This window comes from Perca fluviatilis, chromosome 2, assembly GCF_010015445.1.
Source record: "Perca fluviatilis chromosome 2, GENO_Pfluv_1.0, whole genome shotgun sequence".
NCBI lineage: Eukaryota > Metazoa > Chordata > Actinopteri > Perciformes > Percidae > Perca > Perca fluviatilis.
Window position 1 is genome coordinate 16,404,066 of NC_053113.1, and position 22,424 is coordinate 16,426,489.

The following is a 22,424-nucleotide window of genomic DNA, read 5'->3' on the forward strand; positions in this document are numbered from 1 at the left end:
ATCGAGCTGTTTCATAGGGTGGGTCTTGGCTTGGCCATAGTGGGACTCGTAATTTAGCCACCGGAAAAGTGCTTCTAATATCCTTCACTGGTCTCCGTCCAGAACAAGGGGGTAAGCTTCGCTTCAGAACTCGAACCTCCTATGGTGCCATTTTGATGCTACAAAACGATCACCTCCCGTTAGCATTCTACTGACTGCCATTCATTTTGATGTCACTTTGACAGCGAATAACTTTACATCTGAAGCGTTTAAAGACTCTATTTGTCCATTGTTTATTTCTAAAGAAACACGACAATGTATAAAAGGCTCCATTACCTTGTACCTCACGTTATGGCTCTGTAGCAGACGTTTTTGTAAAAATAGGCTAACGATTGTGTCACATAGTAGAGGAATTACCATATAGTACAGGAGAAGCTCGCAGGCAGTTTCGACTTACATGAGCTGTTTAGGTTTAATTATTAAAGTTAACTAGCATTTTAGTTAGCAATAATTAGCCTGTGTCCATGTTACCTCCTTACATATAACTACGCTCTCTGTCTCTGCAAGATTGGGAATGATTGAGATTTCTCTTGGCACAGCTACCAGAAGACTTACAACTTTCAGACAGGTTGCTCACGTCACATTTACGTCTTCGAGCTCAGTTGGAGGCTGCGCAGTAACGCTCAGCGCTCGCTCACCGTCTCCGTCCAGAGCAACGGGATCTGTTGGTCCATTCTTATATACTGTCTATGGCCGTGAGCCTTGAATGTGAAATGTATGATTGTAAAAGTAATTTGTTATTATACATTTAGTGGGAGAAATTGTAGGGGGGCCTCCGTAAAGCCACTCACTGCCACAGACAGTGAGATCTTCTATGTTAGAAGAAGTGTTCTCTCTGTTGTTTTCGCTTTTCAAACAGCTGTTGTAGTCAGGCCTGTTGATGCTCAAAATTGCATGGTCATCATGGGTGTATGAGACAATGGCTCCAGTATTTTCACCCCCTCGCCCACTGCGGTGTGGACTTTCCTCAAATTCCTTAGAAACTGGAGGAGTGGTGCTGGCAGCAGGCAGGACTGGTGATTCAACTTTTGGGAAGTAGAACTACTTTGGGAATAGGGAGGAGGCTGCAAAGGTCCAACGGATTTGGGGGGAGTGACTCGAGAGGGAGGGGTAGGTGGTGGTTTGGGGGTATAAACAGCAAACCACCGCCACCGCCCCCTCCGTGTGAGCAAGTTGCCCTGCACATCCCTGTCCGTGTCTCTCTGACTCCGGCCCGCAGCAGGCTGGAAGTACGTCCTCCTCCGGTTGAGTCCGCTCCGCTTAAGTTGTCCCTCTGCTTGGGGCTGCACCGACTCTGCTCTGCAGACATGGCACCTGTCCTCCAAATGTTTGCGGTCATCATCGTATCAGCGCTCCTGCAAACTGCGACATCGGCCCACCTCAATGACACGTAAGTTACATTCTTAACAAACTTTCGCATATTGTGCTGTCTACAAAAGTTTGCTTTGCGCGTCAGTGTTTGCAGGAGAAGCAGAGCTGCAGAAGTTAGTAAAATGGTATGTCGTGTTGGTGTCACTAAGGACCAAAATCCAGTATCGTCCCACTAGTGAGGCAGAAAGTCCAGTGGTTGGCCTCAGGATACTGTTATGCAATGCAGTCGTTTGTTTGTGTTTGTGTGTGTGTGTGTGTGTGTGTGTGTGCATGCGTGTGTGTGTGCGCGCGCGTGCGCGTGCGTCTGCAACCACTTACCACCATTTGACAAGCTGCTCACATCTGCCAATATTATTGGGAAAGTGGTGACCAATTATCAGCTTAAAGGAAACACTGTTTTTGCTCTTCATGGTGCTGTGTTATAAGCCTGTAAGGATTTGTTTTTTGGCTCTTAGTTGAACGCTTATAGACAGAACTCACTGTATCTCCATATTCTTTTCTGACCTTTTTTGTGCAGCCCTGTGTTTAATCTGCACTTTGGTCATCTTAACTCCAATGCCTTTCATAGTTTTGCATCAGTCAAACAACTCTTCATCATAATGCAACTTCGGTTCTAGCTAAAAGAGCGTCAATACTCTTGGCAGCACCACCAAAAACTCAATTAAATACATTTAAATTAAATTCTCATTGGCTGCAGCAGGCCACAGTATGCCAACCAGCCTAAAACACAGACTATTCAGCAGAGTGGTTGTTTAGGGTGTCCTTCCATGTAATTTACATGGAAATTTGAAATATTGATTTGCATATGTCTTTTTCAGTGGTGGAAGAAGTAGTCAGATTAGTAGAAGTACCAATACCACGATGTAAAAATACTCCATTGCAAGTAAAAGTCCTTTATTCAAAAGTGAGTACAGATTCTAATACAAGTATCAAAAGTACTTGTTCCTTGCCTGTTTTTTTATGTGCTGTAAAAACATTTAACATGTATTTCTTAAATGGAGTGTAGTAGAAGTAGCAGAACATAGAAATACCCAAGTAATTGACGAATGCATCAAAACTGCAGTTCTTGATAAATGTTGATAAATGAGTTACTTTCCACCACTGGCCTACTCCAGTGGACAGCAACAGATGTCTTGGCCACTTGGGAATTACGGAAACAAGCCATAAACACTGTGTTAGCATATACTTGTCCATTTCAATATCCAAAATAAAGGGATCAACATTAACAATTATTTGGAGTTGTGTTTCTGGCCACTTGATGAATGTAAGTCCAATATGCACTCTCCTTATAGCTCTGTTTTAGTCTCCACAAACTCCTGAGAAAAAAAATATCTGGATCATTAGCTGCTAAATGCTAAAAGATTCTTGATGAGTCTGCCAGTGTTCACCTCCACCTCATGGCTAAAATTATTTTAACAGGTGATGCCAATAACAGCTATTTAATTTCCCCTGCTCAGCTTCAGTGGGTATTAGAACAATCCAGGATTCCAATAATTGATACAAGAACGTTATTGCAATTACAAAATACATAAGACTGACTATTGCAATGCCGAAACAGAAACAAACTTCTTTTTTTTTCAGATCTGTAGCACATCATGTCCTTTTCCAACTAATGTAAAGTCTTTTCTCTACCTGCAGTATTTTTGCAGTGACTGTGAGCTCCCAGGTGAGAGGAGGGAAACAGGAGACCCTGTGTGCCCAGATCCACGGCCCCACGGAGCCTGTCGCTCTGACCATCGCCCTCGAAATGGACTCTGGCAGAACCGCCATCTTGGAGGAGGCTGTCACACAGGACTTTTACCGCTGCTTAAACTTCCAGGTCTGACTCAACATATGTACACACAGTTTGGCAAATTGCAGAGTGGCGTGTCTTATTTCAGTTTAGATAAATATAACATGTATTTGCTCTGTGCAAGTAGTGGAACATTTGGAACATTGATTATACCTTAAGTTTTTATGCAAACTCAGGGAGTATTTTTAAGAGAGCCATCCAGCGCCTGTTTCTGATCAGGAAACTGAGGAGCTTCAGTGTTAGTCAACACATACTTGAGATGGCATAGAGGGGCCTGGTAGAAAGTATTTTACAGTTTAATATAACAACTTGGTATGGCAACCTGAACGTAAAAGAGAAAAACAAGCTTTCCAAAATTGTTAAAATAGCAGCGAAGGTGATTGGCAGGCCACAAAAGCAGCTCAATGATCTATTTGACAGTGCGGAACTCAGGAAGGCCAGACTGATATCTGTGGATGCCTCACGCCCACTAAACTCTGAGTTTGAGTTGCTCCCGTCTGGCCGTCGATTCAGGGTCCCGAAGGCGAGCCGGAATATTTATAAGGGGTCTTTTGTTCCCCATGCTGTAGAGGCACTGAATGCAAAATGACTGGACTAGAAAAGTTTTTTTTTTAAATGTTCTCTTCTAGGCTGTATACTACCTGCTCTCCACTTGCTGTTGTTTCTGCTCATTGCACAATTGTTCTTTCATGTTTAATGCTATGTATTAGTGTGCTGTATGTTTTAATGTTTCATAACATCCAATGTAATGGTTGTGTTTTAATGTTTTGGAGAAGCCGAAGGTGGACAATAAAGTTTTATTTTATCTTATTTAAATCTGCATTTTCAGTGGCAGCGAGGAAGAGTAGTAGCAGATCTGAACTTTTAATGTTTTTTAGGTTTCCAGGCTCAGTTTACGTCCCCTAGCCCTCCATTAAACTAATGGCACAAATACTGGAGTCCATTATGTACCTAATTATCCAGCCGGCGCCATGACTGAGACTGTCAACACCAATGGTTCTCTGAAAATGACTGCTCTGGTTTCTGTCACACCGCTGCTCGCTGTTATGCAACTTACAGGACTTATCCATATTGATGCGAAATGACCTGCCGACCCCAATCAGCTCTCTGACAATAGTACTTAGTTGCACTTCATTCCCCAGTGTTTGGCCCTGCTGCAGGCCTAGTTTGGCATTTGTCTATCCGCAACTAAACAAAGGCTGCTTTCTGCCAAAGGCTAGCTATGTACCTGCATTCCTCTGGAATACACCCCCTGCCCTCTGCTCCCTAGCCTCAGTCTCACAACACACTCACATACAAAAAACGCCCTTCACAAATTTTCAAAGTGGTTCCAGTCCCTGTTATATAAAAGCAGCTCCATTAGCAAGTGAAAACATATGCTACACAAGTATGACGACATTTCATAATTAACAGTGGTGTAGTGGAAGAGGCCAGTTGCTCAATTTCAGAAGAACACGGATGAATTTGCGTCCAAGCAGTTGTTGTATACCATTATAGTTAACAGATGTTGCAGTGCAAAGACAAAATGTACAATCTAGAAAAGTGCTTTTCAACTGGGCACAAGTTGTGGTTCTGCACAAATTAAATTTAAAAGTCCCCCCCTTCCTTCCTTCCTTCCTTCCTTCCTTCCTTCCTTCCTTCCTTCCTTCCTTCCTTCCTTCCTTCCTCCCTCTCCTCCTGAAGATTCAAATATCCCCCCGGTCCTCTCTGACAGATGTGTGTTTTCGGGTATTGCAGGTCCCTACAGTGCGCGCCAGAACTGTGGCAACCATTAATGTCACTATTCAGGGTGAGAGTGCCTCGATGAACAAGAAGACCAAAATCCTCATCGAGCCTCCTGCTTTCATCCATATTATCCAGACGGATAAACCTATCTACAAACCTGGACAGACTGGTTAGTATCAGATGTTGTGGTACTCTGACCATGTCCACTAGGAGGACATTACAGTAAAAGTGTTGGAGCTTCCTGCTGTGTGGTAGAATTGCTGCTGCTCTGCTGCAGTCGTGTACTGTTCATACAGCCCACATTATGCCCTCTGCACTGCTTACCAATTCAGCTGCACTTGTGCAATTTTGGACTACATTACAATATCTGCATAATGCTGAGTCGCTACTTGACAACTTTAGGAATTATGTCTATATTCTGCACACACAACAATGGTGGTTCCTCAAGAGTTCTTGGTAGAGGTTGTGTGCAATAAAATATAAAAATATCTACATAATAATATCTATATACAACATCCATCAAATCACAATGAAGCCCACAGCATTTAAAATGTTTTTATTTTTAATCTTGTGGATTTGGAATCTAATTTTTGGAATTGTCATGTTATTACCGATTTAACATAACCCTGGTATATTTCCTATGAAAAAGATGAGACAAGTTGTCTCAATATTATTCCAGTGGTATTATTAGGACTTCTATTTCTCAAACGAATATTGCACCTTTTATAAAGTTGGGAGACTTGTGAAAGAGATCTATCTATGATGTCCTGCCTCATCCCATTTATTTTCTGTTTGCCTTACTGATGTCATGTATATATTTGTGTGTATTTAGAGAATAAATGGATGGTCATTTTTTTGGTTTGTTTTTTCTTTCCTTTAAAGTCCAGTTCCGAATCGTCTCTATGGATGCCAATTTCATCCCTGTAGATCGAGTGGTAAGTTTTATGTATTTATTTTATCCCCTTCAAAATGATGTCATATTGTGTGATGTGTGTTATAATTCCAACCAGTGAACTTTGCGATCTGGTGTGATTTCTACCAAGCAGTCAGTGAATCTGGAGCGAGGTCTATTTTGGTTCAGGAGAGTGGGAGGTGAAAGGAGGGCTGTTTGTTGATTTTGAAGACCGCGTGGGCGTGAAGCGCTGTGTGGAGTAGTGTGATAAACATGCTGTCAGAGTTCATTTGGCACACACTGCATCTGACCCAAACATCTGAATCAATACAGGCTCAAGGCCTTTTCCATTTGTGTTGAGAGGCTAAAAACACAACTGCGTGTAGCAAACATGAAATTAATTCAAATGTATCATATGACGAGGGTAAGTCCCTTCAGCTCCAAAGACTGTTTGTTTGAAATGGTCTCATAGGAAACAATGAAGCTGGGGCATAAATCGATCACTTTCTGTCCCCATCACTTTCCATTTCCATACACTTTTTCCTACTCGTGGTTAATTTGGGCGATGTGCTCACCAATGGAACCATACACCGCAACAAGCAGAACCTAATGTCCAATAGTCCAAATTAGTCCCACCTTTTATATGACTTTGCACTACACAATTTTGCTGACTTGTGCTTCCTTATTATGTTATTTTCATTTAAAATTTCTGTTTTCCAGTCATGTGATGATAAAGGAATGGGAAAAGTGAAGTCATGTTTGAGGTGAAACAGAAAATCATTGGCAACATTAAGGATTCATGTGTGAAACTGACCTACTCACTCTGCTGTTAGTCAAAATAGAAACTTCAGGAGATCTAAAGAGGAGTCTACATAGTTTAACATATTAAACTGGAAGGGCACTTGGAGAGCGCAGTCCTCCGCCAAGGCATGCCCTATCTCACAGTGTTAAAGCAATGTGAATTTTCACAGTTGGGAACTCATTTTTAACGATTATTCCGACACCACGTGAATGCAGCACAAATGCCCTATCCCTAAAGAAAGTGAAAAGTAATTTAAGTTAATACAGATCCACTCCAAAATGTAATGGGTTTTTCCTTGGCCCATGCTACACCTTACAACCAAGTTTCATGAAAATTGGTCCAGTAGTCTTTCTGTTTACTTTTTTTCAAATTTAAGTTTTAAGGACAAAAAACTATTAGCATATTTCTTTATTTTGGACCAAAAGTATTAAAATTGTAGATAACTTTTGTTAGCTTTCCGATAAAACCCTTCTAGAAGAAGTGTTTAGGAAGGGTGGTCATTTTAAACTCATATAGGTTAATGTTGAAAAAAAAAAAATGGCTTCAAATCGAAAGCGGGTGAGGTCAGAAATGAATTGTTTTCTTACAAATCCCACAGCCATAATTCATACAATCCTCCTATTTTTTACCCACACTCTATGACAGTGTGCAATACTATGTAGCTGCTGCTTCCAGCACTTCATCAAAGATATATGGCTGCACCAAATTCTATAAAATGTCAAATTTGTACAATGTACAACGTCTTGTACGTTATGTTACACACACACCCCCCCCATTCAAACTTTGGGATCTTGACTAGGACTTAAAACTTAAAAATAAAGTTCTGTGGGTTTGAACAATGTTTGTCTGTTGGGTTGAAAAGGTGAAACAAAACTGTCTTTGTCCTTGGATTATTTATTGAAATTTAAATTTCTGTAGGTTGTGCTTTCCTTTGCCCAGCCAGGACTGTATATTGCCCACTATCCAGTTCTTCTTCTGTTTATTTGTGGATTGCAAGTTATGACTATGGAAAAATTGACAAGATAGTGATTTTTCGTCTAAGCTAGCTTTACAGATGTATTCTAATTGCATATTGTGTGTATTGTGCAGCTTATTAACTTTTACATAACTGTTTTTCTTTTTCTTTTTTCAGTACAAAGTGGTGGAGCTCCAGGTAAGACTGACTAACAGTTATTGTATGAGGGACTGGCTCAGGTTCTTATGGGACCCTGCATGGCACCTCCTCTTCCAACAGTTGACTAGTTGTTTAATAAAATCAGTCGACAGATGGAGAACATTTTGTTCTGTAATGTGCCGTATTTCTGAGTGAGACGCAATATGTAGGGGGCTTACCATGTCGAGGAGGGTGTGATCTAATCGTTCAGGGATTTGATTGGATAACTCAAAACTGTGCCTGGATCTCCGGAGAATTACAGTGATGCACAACTGTGGTAACTGCTGCCTCCACCCTTCAAACCTCTCTCACAAACATTAGGCACATTCAAGATGAACTTCAGCTCTCCTGTAAAGTGGACGAGAGCAGGCGGCAGCAGCCGGGGGCGGTGACAAAACGCTGCGGTAAATTCTGACAGTTTCCAGCCATTTCCAGCACCCTTCAGACTGAAGGGCTATTCTGTACGGGAATAAGCCTTTAAATCAGACACATAGCACTTAAATTCCCTCCAATTCAAAAACAATAAAAAGTTTATATAAAACGTTGAGTCAATTCTGAACCAATCAGCTGTTCGATCAGCTGAGAGTCAGGTGTTTCCCAGCATGCCCTGGGTCCACCTGGGTCTTGCAGTCGGTGAAAATGAACTGCGCTGCCTGTGTCTCAAACCTGCGGCTGCCTTGATCTCGTGAGGTTATCGTTGGCCACGTGTGCATGACGTCCGAGCAAGTCGGGATCAAGTCAGACACAAATCTAAACGGCATGCAACGGGCGGCGATCGCCGGTGATCGATTCTGCGCAGGCCTGGCTCATCTCGAACGAGCCTATTGTTGGATGAAGTGCCAGGGCAGGGCCAGGCCAAAGCTCCAGCTAGAAAAGCGAAATTATGGATTAGAGGTCTAACGGTCAAGTTTTATATGACGAAAGGGATTAACTAGTCATCGAAAATAGCATTGATAGTATGTACACCCCCTGACAAGATGAGTCATGAACAGCATTTTAAAGTTTTACAGGAAGTTAAAAGAAAGGGATTTTGATTTAAAAGTGATATTCATGATTTTTAAACAAGTTTTGGCATACCATCCAATCCGGGGACACGGAGTTGCTGACAGTTGCAAACTCATTTTCATAATAATTATGTTGTTTCTGTACAAACAAATGTATGCCATCTGAATAATTTGAAAGATATTGTAATTACAGAAAGAAAAGGATTTATGTTGCTATTATGGAGGATTAAAAACAATCTTGAAACTCGGTTGCTTATGCTGGTCACCTGCAGCAACTCTGGACCCAACCTTCCGTGAATGTGCCTCTTGTCTTTTATTTAGGATCCCAATTCAAATCGCATTGCCCAGTGGTTGGATAAGACCATTGGTAGCGGCATCCTTGATCTTTCCCACCCCATGATTCCTGAGGCGGTACAAGGAAGCTACATGATCACCGCCTGGACGGACAAAGGAGAGCAAATATCCCACAGCTTTGACCTCAAGGAATACGGTCTGTTGCAGTAACATGCCCCAAAAATAGAAGAATTTGTCACATTTGCCAAACTAATGGGTGTTTGATCTAATGTGCATTTTCAGCAGTAAGATTTCTGATTCTGTTTCTTTCCCTTGCTTTAGTTTTGCCAAAGTATGAGGTAAAGGTTGACCTACCCAGCGTGATTACCATCCTGGACCAAGAGGCAACGATAAGGATTTGTGGAAAGTGAGTTGTGTCTTTGCAGTTTTCGAAAACAAAAAAAAACATTTGCTGCAAATCAAATGTTTTATGGTCACGATTCATCTAGTAGTTGGCTTAGTTCCTCTTAGTCCGTCTTAAAACTCTTTTCACATAAAAAACTAAAAGTACAAAAGTTAAAACAAACTGTGTGTGTGTGTGTGCTGATTTCTTAGCAAAAATACATTTTAATTTCAGTTCGACTTTAAAGGTCCCATGGCATGAAAATTTCACTTTATGAGGTTTTTTTAACATTAATATGAGTTCCCCCAGCCTGTCTATGGTCCCCAATTGGCTAGAAATGGTGATAGGTGTAAACCGAGCACTGGGTATCCTGCTCTGCCTTTGAGAAAATGAAAGCTCAGATGAGCCGTTTTGGAATCTGCTTGTTATGAGGTCATAACAAGCAAGGTTACCTCCCCTTTCTCTGCTTTGCCCGCCCAGAGAATTTGGCCAACCCATGGGAGAGAGACATCATGGCTTTCAAACGAGCAAAGTGGCAGTTGGTCAAGGCCACACCCCCACCCTCCACCTTGCCCCCCCTCTCTCCTCCTCAATAGCTACAGACACAGAAATGGCACATACTAAGGAAAGCTCATTGTGGGACTGGCTCTAGTGGCTGTAGTTCTGCACCAAAGCTGAATTTCGGGAAAGAGACTTCAGATACAGTATTAGGGGACCACTAAGGCCTATATAAAAGCATCCAAAGAGCACCATGTCATGGGACCTTTAAAGAATTAGCTTTTTTTTTAATTATCATATTAGTGTCATCCACATCTGACATGATATTGATATTGCTATTTCTCAGTAAATAATGCACTTGCTGTCTATGGGATGATATTAACCGAAAAATTTTAAAATCCAAAATCGGGATCAATTTCTAAAAAGCATTTCTGTATCCTTTTACTTTTTCCTGCAGATACACCTATGGGAAACCAGTTGTTGGTTCAGTAAAGGCAGTGTTTTGTAGAAAGGCCATCTGGTTTTACTGGTATTCAAGTTCCCGAGAAAGTGACATCTGCAAGACGTATGAACTGACGGTGAGAATTCCAAAATATAATGCTAAGACTTTGCTGTAATCACAGTTTTCATTCACTAATTCTATTTTCTATTTTCTTATTTTGGTTTGAAATTGAGTCTTGTTATTATCTTCTAGACGGATAAAGGTGGCTGTGCTGCACAAACTGTGAGCATGGCAGAGTTTGCCCTCAAAAAGAGCAGTTACCGTGACAGCTTTGAGGTGAATGCTGAAATGGAAGAGTACGGCACCGGTAGGTTTGACCGAATACACATTTAGGCTGACCTGGTACTAGGGCTGCACGATATGAGGAAAATATCCAATTGCGTTTATTTTGACTAACATTGCGATTGCGATATGATTCACAAAGTTGGTGGGAACGATCATTTGTATATCATTATTTACATTTTCATTGAAAAATATAAAAATTGTGACTGTACAAAACAAAGATTTTTTTTTTCTTTAGTCTGTGGGATACAATTTATAGGCTGGGATGTCTCTGTAGCACCACAGAACTAATTCAAAAAAACTTAATTCAGAGTGGTTTGGCACATATTTTGCCTTTAACAAATATTGCGCCCGACCGTGCGATTTGGATATTGCAGTAGTCCACATTTCGATTAAATTGCGATTAATTGTGCAGCCCTACCGGATACTGTTTATTGACTAATCCGCACTATTTCCTGATGAGCAGTGATCTGGGTGTTTACTACCATCTAGGGGTCATTCTTAAAGGCAGTGGGCAGACCATTTTCAGCAGTCACATCAGAACGGTCACCTTTGAGGATGTACCTGCCGCATACAAGCCTGGCATCTCGTTGGAGGGAAAGGTAATCCGTCTCATTAAAAACCACTGGGAGCTTTAGCCTGCTGTCAGCACAGCGCACAGATGAATATTTGTTTTATATCATGCTAGTGGCAAGGCTTGAATGTTAGTTGATCCACCACTTTGGTTTTGACTGAAATATCTCAACAAATATTAGACATTCATGGTCCCCACAGGGTGAATTCCACAGCCACTAGTTTCTGAATTATTACATTTTTTTATTTCTTATATTTTAAAACTGCAGACTTCTATTTAAAACATTTCTTTTAACATTCTCAGAGTCTCCCGGATAACGTGACAATCCATACGTTTTAATTCTTTCAACTTTTTTGTTGAGACGAAAACACATGAACCTTAGTCACGGAGAGGAAGCCAATCAGAAGAAAAAATCCGAGCTGTAGCAAAATCGGATTGCTTTGTTTCTGCAATTGGGGGAAAAGCACTGAATTCATCCATCCACACAATTTTAAGCTTGCCCATTAAATATTTCTCACCAAAATGCTCCTCAGACGTTTATATACACAGGCTTGGGCTTTTTGTTTTATCGAAGAACAAGATATTTTCCACCCAACATTATGCAGAATTCCTATGTTTTTGGTGACGCCTAACATTATCTCTAGTGGCGCCAGCATATCAAAATTGTCACTTGTCCAAGTCCATGACAAGGAAGCTCAACAATTAGGGACAGATATCTATGAGATTTGCTGTAAATATTGCTAATCTCCAGGGGTTGATTTCACATCAGCAAGAGGTACTGAGTGCCAGGAGCAGGACACATTATAATAGGCTGCCTTTATCCCTATCTTAGCAAATTGCATAGTCAGCTATCAACATGGATGTGCATCATGATTATGAAAATGATCATGCCATTTAGTGCTGTCAAACTTAATGTGTTTAATAATTTCTGTTAGGCTAAATAATTCACCAAATTTAACCAAAAGTTTAAACAAAAAATCCTAGCTTGCCCTTTCTGTCTGTCTTCCATCAGAGTGCAGTTTTTCCTTGTCTTTCATATTTGCGTTTACTATTGTGGGACTGGCAGACCTGGTGGTTGTTTGTGAAAACTTCACAGACAAAATTGATAGGGCCTAGTCATTTTCATCATTTCACAGCCTTAATATGAATCAAAAGTATAATATGACATTGACAAAATATTAAATAGGTTATTCAATGTTAATTCTGTCAGGGCCATTAAGTCAAGAACACACATGACAATAAAATGATTTAGGAAATTTGTATTGAATAAATTGCAATTCAAGTTGATAAATTCCGTCTTGACTACTTGGCCTGCCAGAACTGATGCTGACGCTCAATTTCTTTAACACAAAGCAACACATATTATATCATCAATAATAGCTAATCAAAAATCATTTGTTTATTCAGGTTGAAGATAGTTGTAGCACATAGATGACAGGGTAGTAACTAACACTCTCAGTGTAGTTTTGGTCTAGGCCTACAGAATATCTAATCCCCATGTTCAGGTACAGCAAGTAGCCTACTTTATCTCTGAAAATGTTGTCAGTAATACTCTCTACTGTTTTGTGTAATTTTGGGTTTCTGTAGCCAGTGACATTTCATTATTTGTATTTTATTTTCAATGCAGATGTAATGGCATTGTACATTTTTAGTTTTTATTTGAAGGCTGAGGCTTCATTAATAAACACAACTCAATTATCATCATTGGTTTTGAGATATTACTTGCTGTGAACACCTTGTCTGATAGGCTACAGTATTGTGGCATAGTATCAGGACATCCTGGCTCTTGTCTGTCGCCCACGGCTAGGGGCGAATGGCCAGATGATGGGCCTATTTGGGAGAAAGTCCAGGGCATTTTTTTTTTAGCCCCAGTCCGTCCCTTGCTGTGGGTTAGCTTCTGCTTTCTGACTTGTTTGCAGGTCAAAGTGATCGGTCCAGACAACAAAGCTGTTGCCAATGAGGCCGTGTATCTGTTTGTCAACGACTTTCAAAACGTAACGCTCACTACAGACATGACAGGCATGGCTTCATTTTCTTTGGACACCGCCCTCTGGAAGGACACTGTGACTCTAAAGGTTGGTTACTGTTTCTTTTTTTTTTCCTTCAGAAAAATCAATTCAGGGCCTCCTATTAATAACCAGGTCAGTATTTATCAATGATACAATCCATGCCTAATTAAGGAAACTTTCCACCATATGGATTATGTTAGAGGTGAACTACACAGACCTTAATTTTTATTAAATGAATCTATTTTTTCAAATTGGTTTCATGTCAGTTCATAGTTAATAATTAGAGGTTGATAAGTGATGGCTGTTGAGTGAAAATGTGACCTTTGACCTGTGGTTGTTGTGTCAACAGGCGAGGTCTAGAAAAACTGAGGAGCATGAGCCATATGTGCACAATATGCGTTGGCCAGAGTACATGTCGGCCTACCACAGAGTGGCAGCATTTTACTCCAAGAGCAGCAGTTTTTTGAAGCTCATGCAGGGGAGCGGGATGCTCTCCTGTGACAAAGATGCCACCGTGCGTGCTCAGTACATCATCCAGGGGGAGGAGCTAAAGAAAGGACAGGAAGTGCTTGAATTCTTTTTCCTGGTAAGACTACTGTGATGGGTAATGAACTTCTGTCAGTATTACATCCATCTTGTTTAAAAATCACTCAGATCACACATCTATGTTAACGTTAAGTTGAACAGTAATTAAACCAAATTTCTTTTGCAGAAACTGACTCACAAACACTGAAAAACATTTAATGTATCTGCCTGTGTTATGTTTCAATGTAGGTGATGACCAGAGGTGGAATTGTGCAACACGGTCGTGTCCCAGTGGCTGTTAAAGTGGGAACTGGTACAAACTAATGTTACTTAAACTAAGACAGCCATCCTAAAGGGTAAAGTCTGGTGATGATCTGCATTTCCCTTATTTTCAGCAAATCCCATGAAAAGATCACAACCTACAATAAACCAAGAAGGTAGCAGGCAGCTGTTCTAAGCGAAAAAGCTCAGATAAACTCACAAACTAGCTGGTGAATATAGTAAATGGACTGTATTTATATAGCGCTTTTCTAGTCTTAACGACTACTTAAAGCGCTTTAACATAGTACAGGAACCATTCACCATTCACACACATTCATACACTGTGGCTGAGGCTGCCAAATACAACAATAAATAGCAAAAATGTAAGAACAAAAAACTAAACTAATTTAAACAAATGTAATACTTAACTCTCCTTTTGTCCTCGGGTCAAAAAGTTTCTATGTCACAAATTTGGGTTTGTTTCAACCAAATTGTGAAAAAAAAAGCAATGATGATGGTTCCATACAATTAGTAAAGTAAATTATCAGTTCACTACTTTCATTGAATTTGGGTGTCGTATTCAATTTTATGGCATTTGAAAAAAAAAAAATGTTAAAGGAAGTTTGAAAAAATTGTCAAAATCATTGGAAAAAGTGCCCAAAAAAAACTTTCATAAAAGTGAAAAAACATGCTTAGTCAGCTTCCTCAAACAGAAAAGGCGCTGCTGGCTTTTTTTACACAGCATATTGGTATTGCATTCAAAGGTAAGCTTATTATCAATTATAGTGCCCAAGTACTTAACGTGGGTTTCAACTGTTTCTACATCCTGACCATTAACTGTGGTGTTGACAGGGTTGGAATTGTGACGTCTAAAATCTATACACATATCCTTGGTCTTTCTCACATTTAGTTACAAAAAGGCTTCTTGACACCATCTAAAAAAAATTATCTGTGACTGGCCCATGGGACATTTCCTCGTCCTTCAGCAGACCCAAAATAACACTACATAGTGTATGGTGAAATGTTTAGCGGTTAAGGGCCAGATATTTTTCTCAGGAAATGGGTAAATATGCAACTGTTTGCGAACAAGTTTGACATTTTAACTGAAAAGGTGATATTATGTCAGTGTTTTCATTTCATTTCCACTGCCCCAAAGTGGCCAAAAAAAATCAGTCAATACAGGTTAAAAGATTGATGTTTTCAGAAGGGCTTATGGTTAAGGAAATTATTGAGAGATAGACTAACATCTCCCCCCTTTCATTGATGAGGAGAAATGTTATACAATCTCTATTCAATATAGAATATGGCAATTTTTGGGCTGTACAAAACTTCGAAAAGGCGCGTGGCGGAGATTGTGTTACAAATGTCTGTTACTGCACTAAAATGTTGTCTTTAGTTTGTAATAGATTTTGTTAAAACATTTTTTCTTAAATTACAGTGAAAATTCATATAGGGTCAGGTCTGATTTTTTTTCTTCTATTTATTTTATGGGCACCTACCTTATCACATCTACGACCCCTGTTTGTTGCATTGTTCCCTTCTTTCCCCCTTTTCCTGTTCATCTTTTTCATATGGAAAGTAGATAAATTGCTTGGACAGCTTCAGGTAAACCTACATAGCTACATTAGCTTCAGGCTAACCTAGCAGATTATTATGTTCCCATGTACAGTAAAGGTGATTGTATAGACAAAACACAAATATCTGATTTAATATTAGCAAAATGAGTAAAAAGTGTATTATTTGTCTTTGATGTATTTTAATAGTTTCATACGGTCATATAACACATTTCCTTGTCTCTCTGCGTTTCATGCCTCAGTCAACAAAGGAGAGTTGTCCATATCACTCCATCACGTTACAAACCTGGCACCATTTGCCCAAGTGATAGTTTACACTGTGATGCCCAGCGGAGAGGCTGTGGCCGATAGCAAGGACTTCCCCATTCAGCTCTGCCTTAATAACAAGGTACCACCTATGTGACCCATTTGGACGTTCATAACGTAAAGCTACAATAAATGAGTCTTCAAAGCAATTTTGATATGCAATGAAATAAGTGTTTTAGATTATTTTAATTCTGTACTTGTGACCTGACATCTTCTGACTCTCTACCTTGGTGTCTCCTGTGCAGGTGTCTCTGAAGTTCTCCTCTCTCCAGGAGCTTCCAGCGGAGAAGACCACGCTCAGTCTGCAGGCTCACCCAGGCTCCATGTGCTCCGTCAGGGCCATCGACCAGAGCGTCCTCCTGCTGCAGCCAGAGCCGGAACTCTCTGTCGACTATGTACGGCACAATCTTCTCCGCTAGTTTGACCAGCTTTACCAACACTTGAAACATGCAGCATGCCTTGATTTTAGAGAAGAGAAAAGTGGAAATAGTAGTATTTAATTCTAAAATCTAGAATTTATAGTGTGGTCTGGTAGTAAAGCCTCTCAAACTGCATTTGAACTACTTCAAGTCATGATAATCAGATATTACAGTATGTAGTACTCAGTCAATAGGAGTTACTGCAGGTCTTTCAATTGATTTTTTTTTTTAAGATTTTGCTTATATATTTATATATATATATATATATATATATATATATATATATATATATATATATATTCATAGGCCTATACTGATTACTTACCCAGGCTAATGTACGTGTGTGTTCTTGCGCAGGTGTACAGCCAGCTGCCTTTACAGAAGCTGTCAGGATACAGCTACGAGGTTGAAGACTTTGAGCCATATCCCTGCTTCCCTGTGCCAATGCCAGAGCCTGAGCCTGAACCAGAGCCTGAAGCAGAACAAGGGATTGCAGTCGACGATGTGGAGCCAGTTGGTCGAGCCAAGCGCTCAGTCTACTTTGAACCACCCAGTCAGATGAATGATGTCTACAGCATCTTTAAAGTAGATAATTGGTCATTTTCATTGGCTTTAAAGAATAGGCTACAAGAGAAATTGACATTGATCGTACAATATCTATTCAGTTTTTATATACAGTACATTTCCATCTCAATTTGTCTATATCTACGTGTATCTGGGTCAACATATAATTGTCTTTAATTTGTGTTTCATTCTCTGTGTTACCAAAATTATCTCTTATTTTGTTTTATTATCTCTCTCTCCTTTTCTAGGAAATAGGAATCAAAATTGTGACCAACTCTGATGTGAAAAAGCCTTATAACTGCCATGAAAGGAGATATGACTTACTTTACTATGATTCTGGTATGTGTTATAGTTTTCCACTGGTATTTTCCATTACCCGAGAACAAGAAATATAATGTACTGTAAACTTTTAAGTGGCCGATTCATTGATGGGAGAAAGAGGAGCGATTGGGAATTCTTTCAGTTTGGAAGAGCCAGAAGCTGGAATGACCAAGGAGACCATTAGAACATACTTCCCTGAGACCTGGATCTGGGAGCTGGTTTCCGTTGGGTAAGTTTAGTTGTGTAATTTTTTTTTTTATATATGCTGTGTTCCTAGACGTCCTAGACTCTCCGGTTCCCATGGCCTTCAACATGATGCCACAGAGTGTAGGTGGTATGCTGGGCGGTAAAGAGGAGGAGAAGAAGGAGACCGTCAGGACATTCTTCCCCGAAACCTGGATCTGGGACCTAGTTCCTGTGGGGTAAAAATCATATATCATCAAAATCAAAAACATTGTAAATTGTTCTTATTTTCAGACGTGTGCATTTTGTATACTTTAGTTTATGACTGAATACCTGCAAAACTACATTTCCATCAACCTCAGGTGTACTTTGTGTGTATTTCTAATTAGCAAATGTTAAGTTTGTACAGACATTCATGGTTCCCAGACAAAGCATCCTAATGACTTTGGTGATATTCTGACTTTTCCTTTTAACGCCAGAATGAGATTAACATTTGTGCTTTTGACTGAATATCTCAGCATGCGAACATGTTAAACTATGATTGTGACCGTGGTAAACGTTACTGTATACCTGCTTAACATTAGCAAGTTAGCGTTGACCTTGTGAGCATGTTAGCATGCGGATGTTAGCATTTACTTCTATGCACCTCACAGAGTTTGCGTGGCTGTAGACTCTTTGGGTGCAGGAACAAAGGTTATTTCCACCACCGAAGACAGTTTTGAAATATAATAAGCACTCAAAGTCCCCACAGGATGTAAAGTCAAACACACAAGATATCAAATTATGTACTAATGCAGATTGTCATGAAGTTTGCTGAGCATATTCCTGTTTTGACTCCTAAATCTTTCAGGGCAACTCCACTTTTTCATTTGACTGTTGCTCGTATGTTTGTACAGAGACAGTGGGTCAGTGAATGTGGAGAAGACAGTCCCTGACACCATCACTAAGTGGGCAGCTGGAGCTTTCTGTGTCTCCTCTGTGGGCTTCGGTGTGTCGCCCAACACTGGTCTGACTGCCTTCCAGCCGTTCTTTGTTAGTCTCACCTTGCCCTACTCTGTCATCCGAGGGGAGGTGTTTACTCTCAAAGCCACTGTCTTCAACTATCTCTCCAAGTGCATTATGGTAAATATTTAAATCTCACAGATGGAATTTATTTCAATGGATTCACAAGTGCGATGGTGTAGTCTGTGGGTACGGTAATAAGAGACACTGATGAAGTTGCATTTTAACTTGTATCTCTTTGCATAAGTATGTCTTGTATGTTTTTTAATATATTTTTATTTCTGAAACGGAGTGTTTTGTCTTTGTTTCTGTCTGCAGGTAAATATTGCACTGGCTGATTCAGACCAGTACACCTTCAGAAACTGTGATGGCTGCCAGTACAGTGTGTGTCTGTGTGGAGAGGAGAGCAGGACCTTCTCATGGATTGTAACTCCAACTGCATTAGGTATGACTAATAGAAGGCTGACATGAAAACTTGGTTTCAAATCAAAAGTATTTCTTTGCAACATTAAATATGTATGACTAAATGAGCAACACTCAAAGTAAAATAAAAAAAAACTCATTTATTGTGAATTTAACGTTATTTAATTTATTGACTCCTGCGCATCACCTTTTGTCTAAGTCAGCTCCGCCCACTTCAATCCAGTGAGAAAACCACAGGAAAAAACACGCATACACAAATCTTTCATCTGAAATAAGCAAAGTTTGGTATTTTGCCAAAAGAAATGTAGGACCCCATTACTTTGATTAAGAAAATATGTTTTCAAGACCTCCTTTAGGTTTCTCTATATTTTCCAGACAATGTCTGTTTAAAAAACGAAAGTGATCATTCATACTGGAGCTAATGACCTTACTTTGACAAAAAATATAGCAGACATAGTCACTATGCTGGATTGATTTTCATACTATATAGAATTGAATGGAATGAAGTGGCTGCCTGAAAGCTATACATATACATTTGTGAATTTGTTGTGACACAAACATGCATTCACAGATCTAAGACACTATGGTGTGTGTGTGTGTGTGTGTGTGTGTGTGTGTGTGTGTGTGTGTGTGTGTGTGTGTGTGTGTGTGTGTGTGTGTGTGTGTGTGTGTGTGTGTGTGTGTGTGTGTGTGTGTGTGTGTGTGTGAGACTAAGAGGGGTCTGATTTTTATGTTAATCTTCGTTCACCATATCACCTTTTATTTTCAATGCAAAAATATGTATCGGTGTCATTAAAAAATTTATTGAATACCATCTCAAACCGTGTCAACCCGTCCCAGCTCTGCTCTCCCTGCATCGTCATTATGACAAAAAATAGTTCCAAGTGACTGTTATTAATGTCGCTACCAATATAGTGCAATCTTTACATCTTTGATTTAATTAAATACTGATGTGGTTTGTTCCATCCAATGCCAAACGTACACTTTTAGTGACAAAGAGGAGACAGAACAAGCTAATTAATCTGTACTAAGGGCCCTGACAGGTGTTGCGTCTGCACTGCTGGAAGCAAAGACAGGGGGCTGTTGTTGTACCGCTGCCTGGCCTGAAAGCATAGGAATTCTATCAGCCTCCATCAGCAGGGATGGAGACGAGGCTCTGATGAATGTCAAATTGCGCTCCTCTAACTCCCCCTTAGAGGAATGCTGACAATCACTTGTACTAACAAGTCAGGTAGTATCACTGACGAAACACTCAGAAACCTCTCCCTCGAGGGGTGATCTGTACTTGTCCTCTGTGTGAAGGATTGTGGGCTATGGAGAAAAGAAGGGAGGGGGTGTGAGAGAGCGCCATAATAAGGCAACAAATGGGGATTAATGAGGGCGAATAAGATAGGAAACAGGGGGAGGAAGGAAAACATAGATGGGAGGGATGGGGGAACAGGGAGGATAATGAGTTGGATTGAAAAAAGGAGACGGGAAGCTGTTTTGCCTCCGTACACAAAATGTGACAGTGTGACAGGGAGCGCTAATCAATACAGCTATGCTTTCGAAATAAGACGGGTGTATGTGTGTGCACACAGGTCAGGTGAATCTGAAGGTCAGCGCAGAGGCCCTGAAGACTGATATTCTGTGTGGCAACGAGGTGGCCACCGTCCCCGACATGGGCCGAATCGACACAGTGGTCCGCACCCTGCTGGTGGAGGTCAGTGACCTTCATACACAACACAAAACAGCAGAACGCCTCAATTTGAGTACTAATAAAGACATATATACTAGTTTTTTCTATGAAAGTAACCTCTAAAATACAGTCAACACCCTCATAGTGAATGAAATGGTGTATCTCCTGTTATTTTATTCTAGTTTTTTTGTAGTCTTTATGTTCGAATAAACCGTTCTATATCAGAGGAAAAAGTGACCACATACTGACAAAAGAGAAATCGGAATAAATCAATGTCTTCCACGGGCACAATGTGACAAAATGTGAGAAAAAAGAACTTGTAATGTCAGGAATTTGTTTATGAAACAACACAAATATATCGCCACGTTATTATCAGTTGACTGACTTGGTTGTGGCACGTCCTTTTAATGAATAATGCAGTCAGTTATCTTTATACCCCGTTTGTGTCACAGAGCCCATTTTTCCTACTGAAGACATATCTTAAATATAGTTTGTTGTTAAAAGAGACACTTCCTAAAAAAAAAACAAAAAAAACAGATGATATAGTGCATTTGTTGGGGACTATTAATTTGCATTTGGTGTTCTACTGAGCATTTGGGGCAGCGGGACAGTGTATGTAAGATTGAGTTAAAATAAAATGGTGTCCATGGTTTTAAATGAACACCCAGTGCAACAGTGTGGTTCCTTGATATTAAATAGTTGAAACAAGGGTTCAAACAATGTAGCTCTATTGCAACGAGGAATGAGCTATATCAGACTTTAGATACACACACACACACACACACACAACGTTGCCTGTTGATGTAATCAATATAGTTCTCTTTGTCTCTCTCCACAAGGCTGAAGGAACACCACAGATGGTCAGTCATAACGCTCTCCTCTGTCCTGCAGGTAAGCGCTCAGAAACGACCCGTCTATCAGTGTCTGTTATCTGGAAGCCTCAGGGCTAACAGCCATCTTGAACCTCTCATTCAGAACTAAATCCATCATTCTGTCATGGAGACCTGTTTAGGGTCAGAGGTTGAAGTTCTCACAGTTCAGTGTGAGGGTGATTGATTGTAATCGGCCGCTCACTGTTGTTCAGAAGCATTTGTGTTTGTCAGATTGGAGATGAGTACAGTACAGAAATGTATGAACTCACTCACTTATTATTGAGTGTTTTAAACAAAAAAACAAAGTGAAAAAATGCCAAGCTGTGGTTTTATATGCTAAGCTAACCAGCAATAAGTAAGTTTCATATTATCGTACATGTGAGAGGTATCGATCGTCTTACCTAACTCTCGGCAAGAAAGTAAATAAGCACATATCCCAAAATGTCAAATTGTTCCTTTTAAGCTCTTTCCTTTGTGTATCATTTATGTGTTGTTTTTTCTGTTCTTTGTGTTGCCAGAGGGGCCTGTGGAGAAGAAAATCTCCCTTATGATGCCCGAGATGTTTGTGGCTGGATCGGCCAGGGCCTCTGTCTCTGTACTGGGTTGGTGACACTATTTCTCAGTCATTTTTTTTTTTAGTCCAGCTGTCAAGACTCAGCATTTGCATGTGATGGGCCAGCTAACACTACATTATCTACTGTATATTAACCTTCCAACCTGGTAAGAATAAAAAGTTGTCGGGGTGTAATTTTGGAGTCTGCCTTATCTTCCTCCTGTTGCTTCTGCAGGTGACCTGATGGGCCGGGCCATGAAGAACCTGGACAAGCTCCTGGCCATGCCGTACGGCTGCGGGGAACAGAACATGGTGCTGTTTGCGCCAAACATCTTCATCCTCAACTACCTGAAAAGTACCGCGCAGCTGACCAAGGATATTCAGGACAAGGCAACGCGATTCCTGGAGAGCGGTAAGTTGTTCT

General features: G+C 40.3%; 1 protein-coding gene across 2 annotated transcripts in view; it reads left to right on the plus strand.

Annotated features, from left to right (window-relative positions):
* Positions 1-1,179: 1,179 nt before the first annotated feature.
* Positions 1,180-22,424, plus strand: part of LOC120553505 (alpha-2-macroglobulin) — a 36,172-nt gene continuing 14,927 nt past the window's right edge. Inside the window, exons 1-24 of one of the 2 annotated variants that reach the window (XM_039792014.1) lie at positions 1,180-1,429; positions 3,049-3,229; positions 4,940-5,096; positions 5,810-5,862; positions 7,754-7,774; positions 9,100-9,268; positions 9,394-9,478; positions 10,410-10,530; positions 10,647-10,761; positions 11,229-11,338; positions 13,230-13,385; positions 13,669-13,905; positions 14,094-14,157; positions 15,922-16,067; positions 16,231-16,380; positions 16,762-16,989; positions 17,217-17,307; positions 17,383-17,518; positions 18,369-18,594; positions 18,793-18,919; positions 20,478-20,599; positions 21,415-21,466; positions 21,966-22,049; positions 22,236-22,412. In XM_039792014.1, the coding sequence (XP_039647948.1) occupies positions 1,347-1,429; positions 3,049-3,229; positions 4,940-5,096; positions 5,810-5,862; positions 7,754-7,774; positions 9,100-9,268; positions 9,394-9,478; positions 10,410-10,530; positions 10,647-10,761; positions 11,229-11,338; positions 13,230-13,385; positions 13,669-13,905; positions 14,094-14,157; positions 15,922-16,067; positions 16,231-16,380; positions 16,762-16,989; positions 17,217-17,307; positions 17,383-17,518; positions 18,369-18,594; positions 18,793-18,919; positions 20,478-20,599; positions 21,415-21,466; positions 21,966-22,049; positions 22,236-22,412 (3,091 nt within the window). In that variant the 5' untranslated portion in view covers positions 1,180-1,346. Of the gene's footprint in view, positions 1,430-3,048; positions 3,230-4,939; positions 5,097-5,809; positions 5,863-7,753; positions 7,775-9,099; positions 9,269-9,393; positions 9,479-10,409; positions 10,531-10,646; positions 10,762-11,228; positions 11,339-13,229; positions 13,386-13,668; positions 13,906-14,093; positions 14,158-15,921; positions 16,068-16,230; positions 16,381-16,761; positions 16,990-17,216; positions 17,308-17,382; positions 17,519-17,566; positions 17,712-18,368; positions 18,595-18,792; positions 18,920-20,477; positions 20,600-21,414; positions 21,467-21,965; positions 22,050-22,235; positions 22,413-22,424 lie in introns of both variants that reach the window. The other variant, XM_039792004.1, reaches the window with a different exon arrangement.